We start from the raw sequence: 18,464 nt of genomic DNA on the forward strand, positions 1-18,464 counted from the left end.
ACTTTTGTTTCACATTTTTCACTCAAATTTGTCCAACTTTGACAAGGCATATCTCCCTCAATTTTTAAGATATGGAGGAGTTCTAGGACTTTTCGGAAACCTCAAGATGTCCTCTATAATCCACTTTGGAAGCTTTTTTCCATTTGAGGATTTTATCTTGATTATACGAGCTTTGACAAAGACTGCTTTTGGTTGACTTTCAAAAAGGACCTGTAATGTTTTGATCCATATCTCTCAATTGAAGCATTTTTAGACTTGGCTTGTGAGAGACAATTTTGTAGGGAATTCAATTTCCTTCAACATGAGCTTTGGATGGGAAATTTCTGATATTCCATGTGAAAGTTATGGTTGGTCAAAATTCAGTTGACTTTAGACCAAAAAACCCTAAATTAGAAACTTTAGGTTTTGTTGATTTCTGAACTTTCCTTGATGAATCATGATCAATCCTTGATCAATTGATGAATGATACTTCAAAATAAGGATGTTGACAAAAAATCAGGAATTTTGACTGTACTTTGACCACAGTTGACTTTTAAGTCAAACTAGTCGACTGTTGACTTTTTGAGCAATTGACTGGGCAGTCCTTAGAATTGAAGCTTGTACTTTGCTGTAGAGATAGTTCGAAACATCATAAGCCATGTGAAATCTATTGGAGACTTTGATTCATTGATTTTCTTTAGAGAATTCAAAACCCTAGCTCATTGAGCCATTGTTTAGGAGAGTGTGTCTTTGAGTCTTGAACTTTAGTATGAGCTTGAAAGGAGAAATAAGATGGGAAAATTTTGGGGTATGACAGCTATAATACACCATTTCAATGATTAAATGTTGTTTCGAATGAGTTTTTGGATGAAAATTCGTGCTGGACAGAATGCCCTCCAAACAGAATTTTATGCAGAATTCGCAGTCGCGCCTAGCGAGGTAGGGCGGGCTTAGCGAGTTCTACTATGCAATATTGTATAGTTTTGAAAAATGGGACTAGGTCTTGGATGCTAATAATTTATCATGAATTATGGTGAATTTTCCATAAGTTTCTGGAATCGTTTGGATGGGTTTTGAATCAATTCTTTGTGATAGCATGATACTTGAATTTTCCATGTATGTATGTATGTTGTGAATTGCCTTTGTCTTGAAAATAACATTGTTGGGCATTATTTGCTACTTGTTATTGGTGATGTGTAGAATTGGTGAGTATTGTGATGATGTTTTCATGTGTGATTGATAACATGAAAATTATGAATGTTTGTGCAAATGTATGGTGAATTCATATGTGATGAATTGGTGAGATATATGCTTGTATGATTAAGATTTGGAGATTCTCTTAATTGCATATGGTTGTCAATATTTGTACATGCACTCATTTATCAGGTGAGAAAGAGTCAATATTTGGTAGTTTCGTGGAAGCTATTGACTTGTCCCAAAACTTGGTGATGGTTTTGAAGTCTAAAGGACCGACTTATTTTGGTGGTTATCTGTCTTGGTAATGGACGCGGTAAATCCGCTAAGGATAATATTGGTACAACATGCATTTGCATTGAGTCGCTTTGGAGTCACATGTGTCAATGTGAATTGCATTTGGTGTGTTGTGTGCTAATTGTATAATTGGTACTTTGTTAATAATTGTGATTTGATTTCTTGTGTATCTTGAATCATTTGAGCCATGTTGTATATGCAAAACATGTGATCTGTATTTAAAATGGTTTAATACATATTTGTTGGAAGTGTGTTAAATTCATTGTTGTATATTGTTAAATTTTGCGTGTTATTATATATTTCCATAATGATATGAATTCTCACCTTTCTGTTGAAATGAGGTTTGTACGACATCGCTCAGGTACCGAAAAGTAGAGGTGCTCGTGTTCTTTCGAGGATTTAGTCGTGTAGTTTTATTGTTATTTGGTAGTGTATGAATGACTAAATACAAATTTATGTTGTCATCTATATGTGTATGTATGGCTCAATAATTTAAAAAAAAACCGAACCAACCGAACCAAACCGCATTAGTTTGGTTTGGATTGATTCGGTTATATTTCTAAAAGTCAACCGAATCAAATCAAACTGTATTTTTTCTCTTGCGATTCAAATTATTTTTTTACTTAAAAACCGTCCAAACCGCACCACAAACACTCCTAGAACCACCCCTAAATACTCATTTAAAACAAATTAGAAACTATAAAATAAAATTATTGACCATTTCAAACTAATAGGCCTCCGTTAAATAATTGACATGTGGTAAGGAAGTTTAGTTTAAAAAAATTAAATAATAAACCATTTAGTAGTATTAGATCGATGTTAGTAGAAACAAAAAAAATATAGGATTAAATACGTTTTTAGTCCCTATAAATATGCGATCCTGCATTTTTAGTCCCTATAAAATTCTCCTTCAATGAATAGTCCTTCTAAAATTGTTATGCATGTAATTTCAGTCCCTGCTGTCAAACCAATGTGTATTTTAGAATGATTATTTTGCAGACATGTTCATAATGTTTTAAAAAGTTCCTGAAGAAAAAAGGAACTCAAAATTTAATTTCTAAGTTGAGATTTTCATTACTTTTATTATTATTTTTTGAAATTTGAAAAATTCATATTTAATTCTTCTCGTTTTAAAAAATTTTAAAACTTGGTAAATAAATATTTTACAGTATTCTAAACATATATAAAAAAAATTATTCAAAAATTTTAAAATTAAAGGGTAATTAATCATTTTTTTAAAATTTTAAAAAATAACAGGTACTGAAATTGCATGCATAAAAATTTTAGAAGGACCATTCATTGAAGGAAAATTTTATAAGGACTAAAAATGCAGGGTCGCATATTTATAAGGACTAAAAATGTATTTAACCCAAAAATATAATACACTTCATCTCTCTTTTCCTTCTTCTCATTGTAAGAACAACTTTTCCTCTTTTCAAACTTCAAACACAATAACCATCACAACTAACCAAAGATGAATCAACAAAATGAAACAAACCTGAAGAAGTTGTGAGAGTGGAGGAGGTCCGGCTTGGTGTCGCAGTTGGAGAACTGTGGTCGAATTTGGAGGAGCAGCGGCAGGAGATCGACATCAGAAACAGCTCTGGCGGTGTTGTTCACGTGAGCGTGGGGGGCTGTACGGGGCTGCACGCTTTCCCCGCCGTCAAGGGTGCTTTCGATATTGACGGATCCGGATTCTTCTTCGTTTATTCTCCTTCTTTTTTCTGCTGAAAATTTAATATGAGTTGACGGCTTCTTGTTAATGATCTTTTGGCTATTCTTTGGTTCTCAAACCTGAAAAACAATAACAATAGCAATAACACAAACCAAACTATGAATCTTTGATTCACCATTGATTATTTGAAACCTTATGTTATGTGTGTGTTAGAATAATGATAATGTCATGACATACAGTTTTTGTGAGTGTAGGATGATGGTGTAAAATTGGTGAATAATTTTTGTATGAGATTTTTATTTTATTTTTTTGAATCAAAGCGATATATTATTAATTCAAAAACAGTCAAAGTACAAAGGTGATCACAGATCCAACCTTCCAAACAAACCAAAAAACTAAAGCATTAAGGTAGCTATGTGCTTCTTTAATTTGGGTGAATACCACCCTCTATACATCAATTTCTCTATAATTCTATCTCCAATATCTATACTTGTATTCCTATGAGTATTTCCCCTAAAAATAACATCATTCCTATATTGCCAAACACCATATATAGTTTCAGCAATTGCTATCTTTAGGATCCTAAATCTCCAACCTTTTTTTGTTGTCATACGGGTAATCCAGCCAAGCTCAAGGGACCAAGGTTGAGGCTCATGTGAAATGCCTATCCACTGCAGAACATATTTCCAAACATCCTTTGCAAACCTGCATTCAAACAGAAGATGATCGAGAGTTTTATCACAAACATTACACAGGCTGCAAATATGATCAGTAATCAAACCAATCCGTCTCAGTCTATCCTTCGTACTCAATCTACCATGGCAGGCCATCCATGTGATGATAGTAGCCCTAGGTCTAGCACTGTTACCTTGTAGTAGATATCTCCAAGGCACCCTATCAAAATCCATCAGTTTGTCACACAACTTATGCATACAAAAGCTCATCTTTTGAATCATTTGATCCCACATTGGCTGGAGATTAGGGAGATGCTCTCTAAGTTTAAAAATTTTCTTTATCACCCAAGAGCAACTGTTGCTAATGTCTGCCTCCATCAAAGTCTTCTTCTTGAGATAATGGGCATGCACCCATTTAACCCAAAGGTTGTCAGCTTTTAAACTCAGATTCCAAAGACACTTCAAAAGAGCAATATCATTCCAGAGACAGAGATTGAAGATGTTCATACCTCCAAGACTTTTTGGCCTGCAAACTGAATTCCAAGCAATGGGGCTTTTCTTGCTGACAGTTGCTTTCCCAGTCCACACAAAACTTCTACAAATACTATCTATCTTCTTGATGACAGACTTGAGGAGAGGAAGACAATGCATCCAAAATTGTGCAATAGCAATGATAGTAGTTTTAACCAGTTGTATTCTACCTGCCATACTCAGTAATCTTAGCATGATATGAGATTTTTATTTACAGTGAAAGAAATGTGAAATCATATGGGAAATAGGTACGTGAAAGAATATTTGATAGTTGTTTGTACGTGAATTGGTGGCGGGTGGAATTATGAGCAATGATGTCAATGGGGCGGGGCAGGCGGGGGATACATTCCTATCACAATCTTTGTCCTCGAATTTATTCTCCATCCCCGCTTGGATCGTCGCTACGAGGGAATTTTGTCCCCCATTCCCATCCCCGCAGATCCCCAAAGTTCATGCAGAGATCGATAAACAAGATTTTTTTTATTTATTATTTTAAATCAAATTAATAGTAAAAGTTTTAAAAAGTAACCACAAGAAATTTGGAAATTATTCTTGTAAGATAAATACGTTGTTTTTTAACAGTACTTAATCTATAATATTGAGTGTCATGACCACCAAAATTTCAAACTAAAAAAATTGAAATAATCATTTAGACTTCACTCTTTTACTAATAATACATATATATTTTAAATTTGTGTATAAGATTAATTATATGAAATGACAAATAAACTTACATAATAATTTAAAATTATATATAAATTAAGGACATTATGCTATTTTAGTAAGGACATTATTCTATTTTACGCCACCCCCGTCTTCGAAGTCCCTTCGAGAAGACTTTGTTCCCTATCTCCGTCCTCGTGGGAGAAAAATTCCCCGTCTTTGGGGCCCCCAACAGGAAATCTCCACGAGAATCCCCGCTAATGGAAACAAATTGACATCCCTAATTATGAGTGTATTTTTGTGAGTGAAAATATATACAAAAGCGTAATAACGTGAATTGTTAGAAAAATTATTTTTAGATGCAATTGGCCTCTTCTAATGTGTTAGAAAAATTATGTTTAGATGGAATTGGCCTCTTCTAATGTGTTAGAAATTCTATATATTTATACTAAAATAACAAGGTTAACATATTTGGAAAACAAATAAAAATGAAATCAAATATAATAACAAATTTAACCTAAAGAAATAATTATTTTAATTCTTGTTAGAAATAGAGGGAATCAATTCAAGAATTTCTAAGGTTTAAAAATGCTAATAAATAAAAACGAAAATTAATAATAAAATGTAAAAAATTATAATTTTTGGTGATTTTGTGATTTTTGAATATAAATGAAAATAAAGTTAGTAATAAATAAAAAATAAAAAATGTTAAAATGTGAGAAAGATGAAATTCGAACTCAGAACATCATGCTCTTGCCTTCTTAAACTCTAATCTTTACTAGTTGTGCCAATTCATTTATTTAAAATAAATTGAAAAAAAAAACAATATGATAGTAAAAGATCCGGACAAAATTGAGGTACGACAGGTGTCTTATATTCTAGTGCCATTTTATTAATTTTCTATTGTAGTGGGAGCTTGTTCTTTGGAAGTCCATTGTTTTGAGCATGTCTTAAACAGGTCTGTTGCGAGCATTTCCGGAACATGTATGTTATTTCCTTCTTCCTTTTTTATTGTGTAGTTTTAAAGGCCTATTGTTGTTTGTTAGGTAGCGACTTGTTAGAAAGTTTAATATCTTATTCCTATGTCTCAATTCATCTTATCATTAGTGTTACTTGTTTATACCGATTGTTTCGGATTATATAGATAATGAGAACTGATTGTTTCGTATTGTATAGATAATGAGAATCTTCGATAAAATAAGGACAACTTATAACATCATAGATCCTAGTCATACTTAGGGGTGGCAAACGAGCATGCCCGTCTCGTTTAGGTCCGCCACTACTAGAAATACACGTATTACCTGCGGAATTTGCTGCGGAAAATTTCCGCAGGTTTACCTGCGGAATTTCCTGGGACTTTCTTAAACAAACTAAATTTTTCTGTGGATTTAGAATTGGCAGAAAATTCCGCAGGAATACCTGCGGATTTTTCTGCGGTTCATATATTTTAAACAGAAAACGAAACTATAATGCAAAATCCGCAGGTAAATCCGCAGGAATATTTCCTGCGGATTTTGCTGCGAATATCTATTTTACTAAAACCAAACTATTATACAGAATCCGCAGGTAATTCCGCAGGAAACTTTCCTGCGGATTTTGCTGCAAAATTAGCTATTTTCTTTAATTAAGAGTTATTTTTGTCTATTTTTTTTTAAAATGAATCATTATATTTAAAGGTTAATTATTTAATATTATTATTTTAATTAATGTTTTAATGTGAATTGTGTCATTTTAAAATTTTTTATCTTAATTTTTGACGAAATAAAAGGTATAAAAAATTTTAAAAATAAAAGTAATAAAAGGTATTAAAAATTTTGAGAATGGATATCAGATATTTTTTATAATAATCAATTTTTTAAAAAAATTACATAAGTAACTCATATTTCAAAAATATTATCTCGATAACCCAAACATGGTTGACACTGTCAATTAATATGTTTTAAAATTATTTCTAAATTTCAAATTTAATCTTATTTATCAAATATACATTTTGTGTAATTGAAAATTATATTTGTTCAATTATTATTTATTATAAAGTTTTAATTTTAGAAATTCTACTCTAATAATTACTCTAATAATAATGATGTGTTATATGAAATTATATTGGAACTCTTGTTAAAATATCAAATTTTATATAGGATTTTAAAATTATAAATTAGTTTTACTATTTTTTGTAGCTTAAATTTTGACTTTTGTGGTTGAGTTTGCTGCAAAAGCGTGCTAAATACATTTTCAATTCAAGTTCATAAATTGAATATAAATTTTTATAATTTAATAATAAAATTATAAAATATGTGATAAAATTATAGCTAATTGAATATAAATAATAGCTAATATATATATATATTGCTTAATATTTTTAATTTATTGTGAAATTCTGGACTCAGACACGCGATGTCGAACAGGATGTCACGACATTACTATCTGAATATTCTTAAACAACTGAACAAGAAGTAAACGAACATATAACAACACAAGAAAGTTGTTAACCCAGTTCGGTGCAAACACACCTACATCTGGGGGCTACCAAGCCAGGGAGGAAGTCCACTATAAGTAATATCAATTCAGAGTAATACAATTCAAAATTACACCTTTCACTTAATATCTACCCAATGCAACTTCAACCTAATATTACTTAGATCAGAGATTCCACTCACTCCCCCTCAATCACAGCAGTGATGAATAACGCTCAATGAATATGAATAGAAGACACACTTCAAGGACACAACTTGATCTTGCTTAAAAGCTTCAATCAAGTACAATGGTACTCTTGCTTAAAAGCTTCAAGTACTTCTTACAACTCAAACAAAAACACCTAGACCAAGACAATCATCATGATGATTGTTTGGCTTACAAGAAAGCTAGAACGCAAAAACTTAAGCACGAAAACCTCTTAAAGCTTCTCAATACAAAAACCCTAATCCGGTCTGCAGCTTCTTCATAATATATATAGCCTTCAGAAAACACAGCAGCTGGGCCTTGGATCCGAATTAGTTTTAAACCTAATAAAACTAATTTCCACAAATCAAGGAACCTAAAATAAGAGCAATTAAAGACGTCCTTGAACAGATCAAAATCCAATATTTCCAAGTAAAGCGCATAGGATCTTAACAGATCACACAACCATAATTAGTAACAGAATAAGACGTAACAGCTACGAATGTCATGACATCGGCCTTGACATCAGGTAAAGGCCTGCATAAGTAAAACTTCACAACAGTAGAAAGCATGTCATGACACCAGTTTTGACATGATAAAATCACAATGAGTTTTACCAAAAATTACAGCCAATCAACAACATCTACATATTGATTGATAAAAAAATATTTATATGTTTAATTTTTTATTGTGAATTAAAATAAATGATGTTTTTTTTAATTTATCTCTAGATAATTTTATTTAATTTTATATTTTAGTAGAAAGAGAATTTAATTAAATTAAATTATTTTAGTTTTATTATTATTAGTTTTTCTTAAACTATTTTATTTTATCATTTTTGCCTTAACATTTATTATTGATTATTGATGTTTCAAATTAAAATATATTAACATAGAGAATAGATAAAGGAAAACCTAATCGTGTGTTCCAATCTTAACCTCTGTTTCTCTCTCTCGCCGTCGTGAATCGCTCCGGGGTTTCCAGCCACCAGAATGCTCCTGCATCTTCGTGAGTCCTCCGTCTCCGTCTATTCTCCATCGTGAGTCCTCTCCTTCGAATGCTCTTGCATCTTCGTGAATCATCTCCGTCAAGCGCTTCGGCAACATCGTGAATCATCGTTATCGACTGTGTCACATCCATTTCGTTCATCGGGTTGTTTCACTTTCTATTGCGCGTTTTGTTACTCGGATTATAGTGTAAATACTTATTCTTCTCCCCTACTTCACTCCATTTTAACCCTGGGTTCTTTGTTTCAGAGTTGATAAATAGTAGATTCGATGTTGATGGTGATGAGGTTATCTAGACGAAACAGAGGACAGAAGGAAAAGATGATTGAAGACTTGATCCTTACATAATCCAATTGTGAGATGACAAGAGGTAAATAAAACCTAATATTTTCAAAGGTTTATTATAATCTGTATCTTGCACACATAGTGTTTGATAAAAGCTCTCAACCAAGTCCTTTCTTTTCTTTTGACACTGGATTTTTGTGTTGTTGTTATTATTTGTTGAAGGTGATGGTTGTTAGTTAACAGTAGTTTGTTTTGTTTGAAAAAAGAGAAAACCCATGTGAGGAAGGTGATGGTATGAGATATGGTTTATGTGAGTATTGGTGTGGGGGCTGTGTTCAAAGTAGAGGAGAAGTGATTTGTGCCGAACAACAACTGCAGGTTGTTTTTCACGGTTTCAATTGCCTTCACTGAGTTTTTTTTGGTTAGTTTTTGTGTGTGAAAATTAGATCTTGTTATGCTTTTGTTTTGTGCATGGTGTTCTGACTGTTCTCTGTTTTAGGTGGATTTATTTGGTGTTTTGATGAAGAACTTTTTAAAGCCAAACTAGGAAAATGTGTTTATAAGCTTTAGTTTTCAGTGGATTTATTTGGTGATGGTTCAATTCAGAAGCTTGATGTTCAGAAGCACTTGAAGAATTTGAACAGGCCGCCGGTTAAGTCTATCAAGGTAGTGCCACTCTTTTTCTTAGCTTTTTGTTTCCTTTTTACTCTGTTACTTTTTCATTATTACATAACGGTTTTTTCCAGAATTCTCATAATCATAATATATTAGGATATGCTTTAGCAATCTATAATCAAAGTGATAGCTATCAATATAATCCCTCCATTCAAACCTATTCCTCTGTCATAATCATAATATATGTAAGTAAGAATTTTCGTACGTTATTCGATGGATAATCTACACACATATGGATAATATTTTGCTAGAGCCACAAGTTTTGTTCTTTTTTTCTTCTTCATAAATCCAATAACAAGGTTCTGTTCTGGTAGCTAAATGAAGCATTTGTTTCTTACCCCAATAAGTAAGAAACAATAAGAAAAAAAAGTTTATGAGAGCATTCATACCACTAGATTTTTGGATAAAGTAGAGGATCCAAATTCAAAAATTGTTGTACGTAAGTGAGATTAGTCAATATCCATAGCACTAGATTATGTTCATTTCCTTAAGTGTAACAAAAGTGGTTGTAGTCTAACGTAAATGAGTGGACTTATGTATATATCATTTGCATGTTAAATACTTTAGAGTCATATGTATTCCATATTCTTAAAACTAGAACTCTTCAAGTGTACGTAGAATTCATAGCCATTGCGGTAGAAAAGAAATTTTTCATGGGTTTTTTCGTGCAACTCCATCAATTACTCTCAAGTAAAAAATGATCATAATAAATAATAAATATCTCTTTTAAAAAATTTAACATTGTTGTATGTTTATGATTGAGTTTGATCTCGAAACCTCGAATTAGGCTATACGAAATAATTATGATTCCATTCAAGTGCAATTTTGGTTCGGTTCTGTCAGAAATTGAATTCTCAACTTGATAAGCTTAGCTTAGCTTTCATTTGTTGCATTGTATCTTGTTAATTTGAATTCCAAGCAATTGTGGTTATAGTTCTGTCTGTTATGGTTCTCTCTAATTCAAGAGGTTAGTCAATGTAGTTGCAACCAATTGTGAAGGAACCATTCACCGCCGTCGAACCTTCTCCGGCAGCAGCAATGGCGACTCGTGATGGCGGTATCAAGTATTCATCAATTAATGGTGTAAAAATGTACACAATAGCTTCACAGCAATCCTCACTTGCTTCATGGGTTCCAACTAAGCAGCAATCTCACCATCCTGTCAAAAGTACTTCTCTTCACCTTTTTCAATTCTGTTGCACTTTTCCTTTTCCTTTTCCTTAATTCACTGTTTGTTTTTTTTCGTTTTCCGTTAGAATGTGGATAAGAGGGTGAAGTATGCATACCTAATACTGTATGCTAAAGAATGTGGACAAGGATACTCTTAAGTGGAAGATTCCTTATTCAGTATGTCAGAAATTGTCCTTGGGAGAGAGGGTGAAGTCCTGTGTTGTCTCTGAAGTCGTGATTAGACGATCTTGAATACCTACATTCTAAAGGTTGTACTGAAGTAAATATCTTTCTAATTTAAATTTAGCATTAATATCTTGTATTCCTTGTCTGAGTGATGTTTTATATTTTGCAGGAACAAACATCCAGAATTCACTGCCTGGTTGGCAGAAGTAAAGCTGGTAATTGTTTTGGTTTGCTTTCTCTATATCAAAATATAACACTATATTATATATGTCCTCTTCCTTTTACTCTGTGGTCCTCTCTCTGTAGTCTGTTCAGTCTGCTAAAAATTAAACTAGTTACTTCTTTACATACATCATCATGGGAGATGTTTTACTTGTTTTATAAAGTCAAAGATTTGGAATATTTCATTTTCACCTAAGTGTTAGTGTTTTGTGAAATTAAGGGTGCTATAACACATGAAGATTTTGAAGGACACAAAGGAACCATAGAAGCTGGTGACTTGCAGTGGATGACTGCTGCTCAAGGAATCCAAAAGGGTTTGCAGCTATGGATAAACCTTGCTTCCCAACATAAAATGTAAGTCAACAATACATGTATATTATATATATAGTTTTTCTAGCATCTACTTTTAATCGAAAACTTATTTAAATATTCAAGACACCTATAGTACCATAAATTTATTTTTATAAATTATTATTGGTGTCTGGTTTGATCTTAGGATAACAATAATTAAATTAGAAATTAAATGTGAGATATCAAAGTTATGTCTTGTTTTAAAGAATCAGTATATTTGATGCGATATTAAGAAGACCGACTTGAAGGTTAGCACTCAAACATTTAAGTCAATAAAAAAATTAAAAAATATCATGAATGAAAATGAATTTGAGTATATAAAATAACAGGATTTACTCTTATACACAAAAAGTAGGTGAAACTGATTGATTTCGTGTTAGATGCGGCATGTTGCGCGCGGACAATCGTCAGATGGAATCTGATATTGATTGACACGTTTGAGGGCTGGAACTTAACCTAAGTAACAACAATGTATACTTGCATTTATTTCAACTTAACCTAAGTTTCGTGCTTGAAATTTTTCTACGGTTATGTGATTGACCCGGAACATAATACATAGTCTTGACTCAGATGATTAGATGGTGACGTACTGTTTGCGTCACTAAAAATCAGCATAATTTGTTTGGAGAATATTTTGGAATTGGAGACAAAAAGGAATTTCAACTTTTTACAAAGAAAAAGTCAAACAAATTTTAGGACATTATGAATTTATATATTCCTCCCTCACTTTCACACGTGACTTTATTTCATGATTCCTAATCATTTATACTATATCCTACAAATATTTTTTGAATAGAGCACCAAAAGTTTCAACTTTTTCTTTATTGTCTTGTTGGAAGTACTACATATTATCTACTTTTAGAAATCTATAACAATTATTATTTGTATAAGTGTGTTTGATCTTAAGATTCAAAACAGCACTGCATATTTGGTTTTTGAAATTCATGGTATGGTATGCTAGTGCTACTACTACTACCTCACTCACTCTGTTTCTTTGATATTGCTGATTAAAGATGAATAATAATTTAGGTTTTTTTAATTTAGAAATACATTACCTGCGGATTTACCTGGGGATTTACCTTTCCTGTGGATTTATCTGCGGACTTACCAGCGGACTTTTTAGCGGATTTACCTGCGGATATTTTCCTGCGGATTTACCTGCGTATTTTCCTGCCGAAAATATTACCCACGAAGGTTTTAGCTGGGGATTCCTGCGGAAATTTTACTCAAATCCGCAGGTAAATCCGCAGGAAAACAGAGTATTTCTAGTAGTGCGCCCTGCAAATGCCCGCGAAAAAACGGGGCGGGGCGGTGCGGGCTTTTTTAAGAGTGCGGGTCTAAAACATTGTCCCGCCCCGCAAAAATGTGAGGGCGGGACGGGGAAAGTCCGCGGGCATTCAGCTTTTTAGGCCTAAAAATAGTAAAATTCTATGAAAAAACAAATGCCCGCAAAAGCCCACAAAAAAACGGGGCGGGGCGGGGCGGGCACATTAAAGAGAGCGGGCCTAAAACTTTGTCCCGCCCCGCAAAAAAGTGCGGGTAAAACGGGCTTTTCCCGCGGGCCGGGCCCGTTTTGCCACCCCTTGTCATACTACCAAGACGAGGATGGTGATTTTCGGGAGCATTCAAAACAAAACCCAGGGTTTTTAGTAAATTTTAAAGTGTTTGAGGTTGTTAAGAATTAAGTGTGAGGAAGAAGTCTAATATTTATTAGAAAAAGGAAGATTGAGCATTTTAGAAGTGAGAGAACGTACACACCTATTACCTTAAGGTTTTGGGTGAATATGTGGTGTGTCTCTCACAAAGGTCTGTCTCAATTGTAAAATGTTTTTTCATGTTGACCTCCGAATTGCCTCCTACTTTTTCTAGCTACTGTAATATCGTTCCAATTCGTCCACATGATGACGAGTTAGTAGACTGCTATATTTCTAATTTTTTGGATTAAATACCCTGCATTAAAATTTAGTTTTGTAGTTTTACATTGACCTTTTTAGTCAACTCTTCAATGATAATAATGAATATCGCAATCATACTTTTAACGACTTAACTTCCCTTTTTATTTTTTGAAATAATATTAGTTGTTAGCCCATGGAAGAGTACATGGGAAGTCTTTCAATTTTTCTCTTGTTCTTGTTCAAAATGGAAAGTCTTAGTGACACTACATGGCCTATTAACATGGTGAAGCCTATACATAACTGATTAGGAGTTCTATTTACTATTATAGTTGTACTGCTTCTAACTTCTTACTTGGCATTTCTACATACTAGGTTTTGTGTTGATTTAGACAAATGGTTATGCACAAGAACTTATGATGTATTTTTATGTTGCAAGTGTTCATAGTTGCTCGCCTGTTGGTCCAAGATTTAATGTCAAAGTGCATGATGGTTTGAACATAACTCTAATTGTAGATGCTTTTGAAGCATCATGATGGTGGACACTAGATCCTTTTCTTAGAATATTTTGAGATGAGGATAAATATGTTTTTTTGTAATTGATTAATATTATTGGTTTAGACCTGCCATTAGCTAATGATATTATAAAATTGTTTTTTTATTTTTTCTATCTTAATCATTAATTGATTAGTTATTGAAGATATATAAATATGAAATTGGTTTTAATTTGGGTTTTTTTTTAGTAATTAAGTATAATGTTAAAATGAAAAGAAATATATATTTTTTTAATTTATAGCCTAATTGGTTGTGGTAAGAAAATTACAAATCTGATCTAGTCTAATTTAGCTTTAGATTTATTATGATTATTTTGTGGCAATATTGTAGCTATGTAGTTTGGAAACATAAATACAAGATATATTATTTGCTACGATTTAGTTCAGGTTAGCTATGAATTGTAAAAAATGAGTTTGAATTCTTCTAGGAAAATATAGTCTAGATATTTAGCCACACAATCCAAAGTACGACATATATAGTAGTGAATTCACAACTAATCTTTACCTAACTCTATTTGATAGTAATTCACTTCAAATTAGTTGCGGGTTCGGTCATAGCTAATTGCGTATTTTCTTGAAGTGTTAGTGTAAATTATATAAACTATCTATTGGGAAAAATTCAAGAAGTGTGTTAAATCTCATGATAGTAGAAGCATCATGCCCCTTGCCTCTCCCATCTTATCTATCTATTATTTATTAGAGAAACAATCTAACTCCTAACTATTATCCATAATAACAAAATTGATATGTAAAAACAAAATCATTGATCCTTTAAAAAGAATACAGTCACATGTTTAATACAATTATACACATAAACGATTAAGTGAAAAAATTGTCATAAAAAGAAACTGCAATAAACTTTGCCAATCAACTCACTATTATAACTAACCAATTTACTAGGTTTGCTAGAGCTTCACATTGAGGAAATTTTTTTCGAATAACCAAATTTAAAAAAAAAAATACATAACTAACCTTTATTTCAAGAAAATTACTCCAATAACCATGTTTATGAGTGTTTTACACGTAGGCACCATTTCAAATGGCGTGATAAGAGCAGCAATTCAAGGCCCATTAGAGTGAAGAAAAAGTCCATTTTACTTAAGAACTTCTACACTTATTAAAAGGTGTATTTAGTAATATTTTTAGTTGCTGCACTAGTTGCCTTTTATGTAGGCCCATGGCCCTTTTATTCATTAGAAAAACCCTAGCTATATATTGTAATGAGCTGGTGTGTATTGAATTAAGAAAAATCAGATTGTTGTTTTTATGTCTTTATCTCTTATGCAACCCTAGATCTAAAGTTAGCTTAGCATATTCTATCATTGGTGCTTTCATCTCTTTGAACTCATGGCACCTCCAAAACCACCTAATCCTTCTTCTAGAGAAATCATAGAGGAAGCTGTTAACCTAGCCCAACTTCAACTTAACAATGCTATTCAAGAAACTCAAATACAAATGGATGAAAGATTCCATTTGGCTGCTACTGAACTTGCACAGCAAGTAGGTGAGCTGCAGACCCGGTTTGACAATGAAAAGGCAGTTTCAGATTCAAGACATGAGGCTGTCATGTCAAATCTGCACAAACTGTTGGCTGGGAAGGAAAAACAGCACTCGGGTACTGTTCACGTCGGGACTGTTCCCGTCGACACTATTCATAGCAGACCCAGCACTGTTCATAGCGGACCCGGTACTGTTCACGGTGGCTCATCCCATACAGCAGGTATCCCTCATAACTTTTCACACCCTAACATGGTTTCTACCCCACAAAACACCCCTCTAAGACACACCCCACTTTTCTCACATTCTCCTTCAATTCCTACTGTCACCTCTATGCTTAGGAACCCAGCAACTCAACCCCAATCTGTTTTTACACCCTACACCCCACCTCCACCACACTATCCTCCTAACCCTACTATACCACTTTTCCCTCATCACCCTTTTCCACAATATGCCAACATTCCCCCTTTACCTCCCTTACGAACACCTAAGTTGGAACTAGCAATGTTTGATGGTTCTAATCCTCTTGAATGGTTGTTCCAAGCGGAACAATTTTTTAGTTTCTATAATATGCCACATGAAAACAGATTATCTTTAATATTCTTTTATATGAAAGATGATGCTTTAGGGTGGTTTAAATGGATGCACCAAAACTCATTGCTGTCTGATTGGGTTTCTTTTACTAAAGCCCTTGAATTACGATTTGGTCCCTCATCTTATGAGAATCATCAAGCAGAATTATTCAAGTTAAAACAAGAAGGTTCTGTAGTGGAATATCAAACTAAGTTTGAGAAACTAGGAAACCAAGTGCTTGGTCTACCACCGGATGCAATTTTAAATTGCTTCATTTCTGGCCTTAATCTTGACATTCAGCATGAAATGGCCATTCACAAACCCACATCTATTTCCCAAGCTATTGGATTAGCCAAACTTATTGAGTCAAAGTTAAAGGAATCAAAAAAAGGCTTTTCAAAAACCACCCACAATCTATATGGCCGCCCAACCCACACCATTCCTTCCCAACCAGCCAAATTCGGTAACCCACATACAGCCCAAATAACCCAACAGCCCAAACCCACTACCTCTAACCTTCCACCCAAATTCCCCATCAAGAGATTAACCCAAGCCCAAATGCAGGACCGACGGGCCCAAGGCCTTTGTTACAATTGTGATGAAAAGTTTTTTATTGGACACAAATGTGCTACTGCCAAGTTTCTTTTATTAATGGAGGAAGAGGATTCAGCCGAGTTGGCCACAACAGTCCAGGACAGCACTGAAACAGAATTCTTTGAGGAACATTCCAATGACACCTATTTTCAATTATCTACCCAAGCCTTAACTGGTCATTTTTCGCCCCAAACCCTCAAATTCAAAGGTATCATTAGTGGCCTACCAGTCATGGTTTTGGTTGATACAGGCAGCACACACAACATATTACAGCCACGAATTGCCCAGCACTTAAACCTACCCACAAACCCAATTCCCAATTTTTCAGTCATGGTAGGAAACGGTTCTCACATCCAATGTCAAGGTATTTGTAACAATGTTAAACTTCTTCTGCAAGACAAACCTTTTACCTTGCCATTCTACTTATTGCCCATTGAAGGGGCTGATGTTGTCTTGGGGATGGCATGGTTAAGAACACTAGGTCCAATTCATGCAGATTTTTCCATCCCATCCATCACATTTACCCACCAAAATACTTCCCTTACCCTTCAAGCAGAATCTTCCTCCCAACCAATCCCCACAACTTTTCACCAACTTAAACAGATGGTCCATACAAATTCCATATCCTCTTTCCACCTAATGATTTTCAATCAGTTTGACCATTCAACAACACTTGACAATTCACCCTCTCCTACACCTACTACACCCACAACCCTTCATCCAGCCATTTCTTCTCTCATTCAGACTTACCCAACCATTTTTCAAACACCCAAAGGCCTTCCCCCTTCTAGACACCATGACCACCACATACCCTTATTACCTAACTCAGCCCCCATAAACGTCAAACCCTACCGTTACCCTCACTCTCAAAAAGAAGCTATGACCACTATTATCCATGACATGTTGAAAGAAGGTACCATAATTCCCAGCACTAGCCCTTTCTCCTCACCCGTTTTACTTGTCAAAAAAAAGGACGGGACTTGGCGTTTCTGTGTGGATTACAGAGCACTAAATGCAGTAACAATTAAAGACAGATTTCCAATCCCTACAATTGATGAACTACTAGACGAACTGGGTTCAGCGACGATTTTCACCAAGATAGATTTATGCTCTGGCTACCACCAGATCCGGGTTGCATCCGACGATACACATAAAACAGCATTTCGCACGTTCGACGGACACTATGAGTTTCTAGTGATGCCCTTTGGGCTAACTAACGCTCCTTCTACCTTTCAGTCCGCCATGAACGACCTTTTGAGACCTTACTTAAGAAAATTTGTTTTAGTTTTTTTTGATGACATTCTCATTTATAGCCCTACTTTTCATGACCACCTAACTCATTTGCAGGTTGTTTTTGATTTATTAAAATCTAACTCTTTTTATGCAAAGATGTCTAAATGTGTATTTGCAGTGGATAAAGTTAATTACCTGGGCCACATTATTTCTGTTGGTGGTGTTGCACCAGATCCTGAAAAGGTAAAGGCTATTTTGGAATGGCCTCCACCCCGATCACTCACGACGCTTCGCGGATTCTTAGGCCTCACCGGATTCTACAGGCGCTTTGTGCGCAACTACGCCACTCTCGCCGCTCCGCTCACCGATTTATTACGTTCAAATAAATTTACATGGAGTCCAGAGGCATCCTTGGCCTTTACAGAACTAAAGAAACAAATGACCGACATGCCGGTACTAGTTTTGCCTGATTTTACAAAGACTTTCATTGTGGAAACAGACGCTTCTGGTGTTGCCATTGGTGCAGTGCTCTCCCAGGATGGTCACCCTATTGC

At 34.2% G+C, this 18,464-nt stretch overlaps 1 protein-coding gene and 1 long non-coding RNA gene across 10 annotated transcripts; one reads left to right on the plus strand and one right to left on the minus strand.

Moving 5' to 3' along the window:
* Positions 1-3,540: 3,540 nt before the first annotated feature.
* On the minus strand, positions 3,541-4,527 carry LOC131642556 (uncharacterized). The gene has a single exon (XM_058912795.1). It carries the CDS (start codon positions 4,525-4,527, stop codon positions 3,541-3,543), a length of 987 nt encoding a protein of 328 aa, XP_058768778.1.
* A 4,050-nt stretch (positions 4,528-8,577) lies between these two features.
* Positions 8,578-14,081, plus strand: LOC131642553 (uncharacterized). 9 transcript variants are annotated; one of them, XR_009295934.1, is made up of 6 exons: positions 8,578-9,048; positions 9,230-9,341; positions 9,463-10,806; positions 10,895-11,077; positions 11,164-11,209; positions 11,437-11,698. It is a non-coding gene; the product is annotated as an uncharacterized LOC131642553 (long non-coding RNA). The 9 variants fall into 9 exon arrangements; XR_009295927.1 differs by adding an exon at positions 13,899-14,081 and having other exon boundaries at positions 8,578-10,806; positions 11,437-11,570; XR_009295929.1 differs by having other exon boundaries at positions 8,578-9,629; positions 10,611-10,806.
* The last annotated feature ends 4,383 nt before the right edge of the window (positions 14,082-18,464 follow it).

Source organism: Vicia villosa, unplaced genomic scaffold (genome assembly GCF_029867415.1).
Source record: "Vicia villosa cultivar HV-30 ecotype Madison, WI unplaced genomic scaffold, Vvil1.0 ctg.005251F_1_1, whole genome shotgun sequence".
Lineage (NCBI taxonomy): Eukaryota > Viridiplantae > Streptophyta > Magnoliopsida > Fabales > Fabaceae > Vicia > Vicia villosa.

Coding starts and splice junctions, on each gene's coding strand:
- LOC131642556 (XM_058912795.1), bottom strand. CDS start 4,527: ATGGCAGGTAGAATACAACTGGTTAAAACTACTATCATTGCTATTGCA.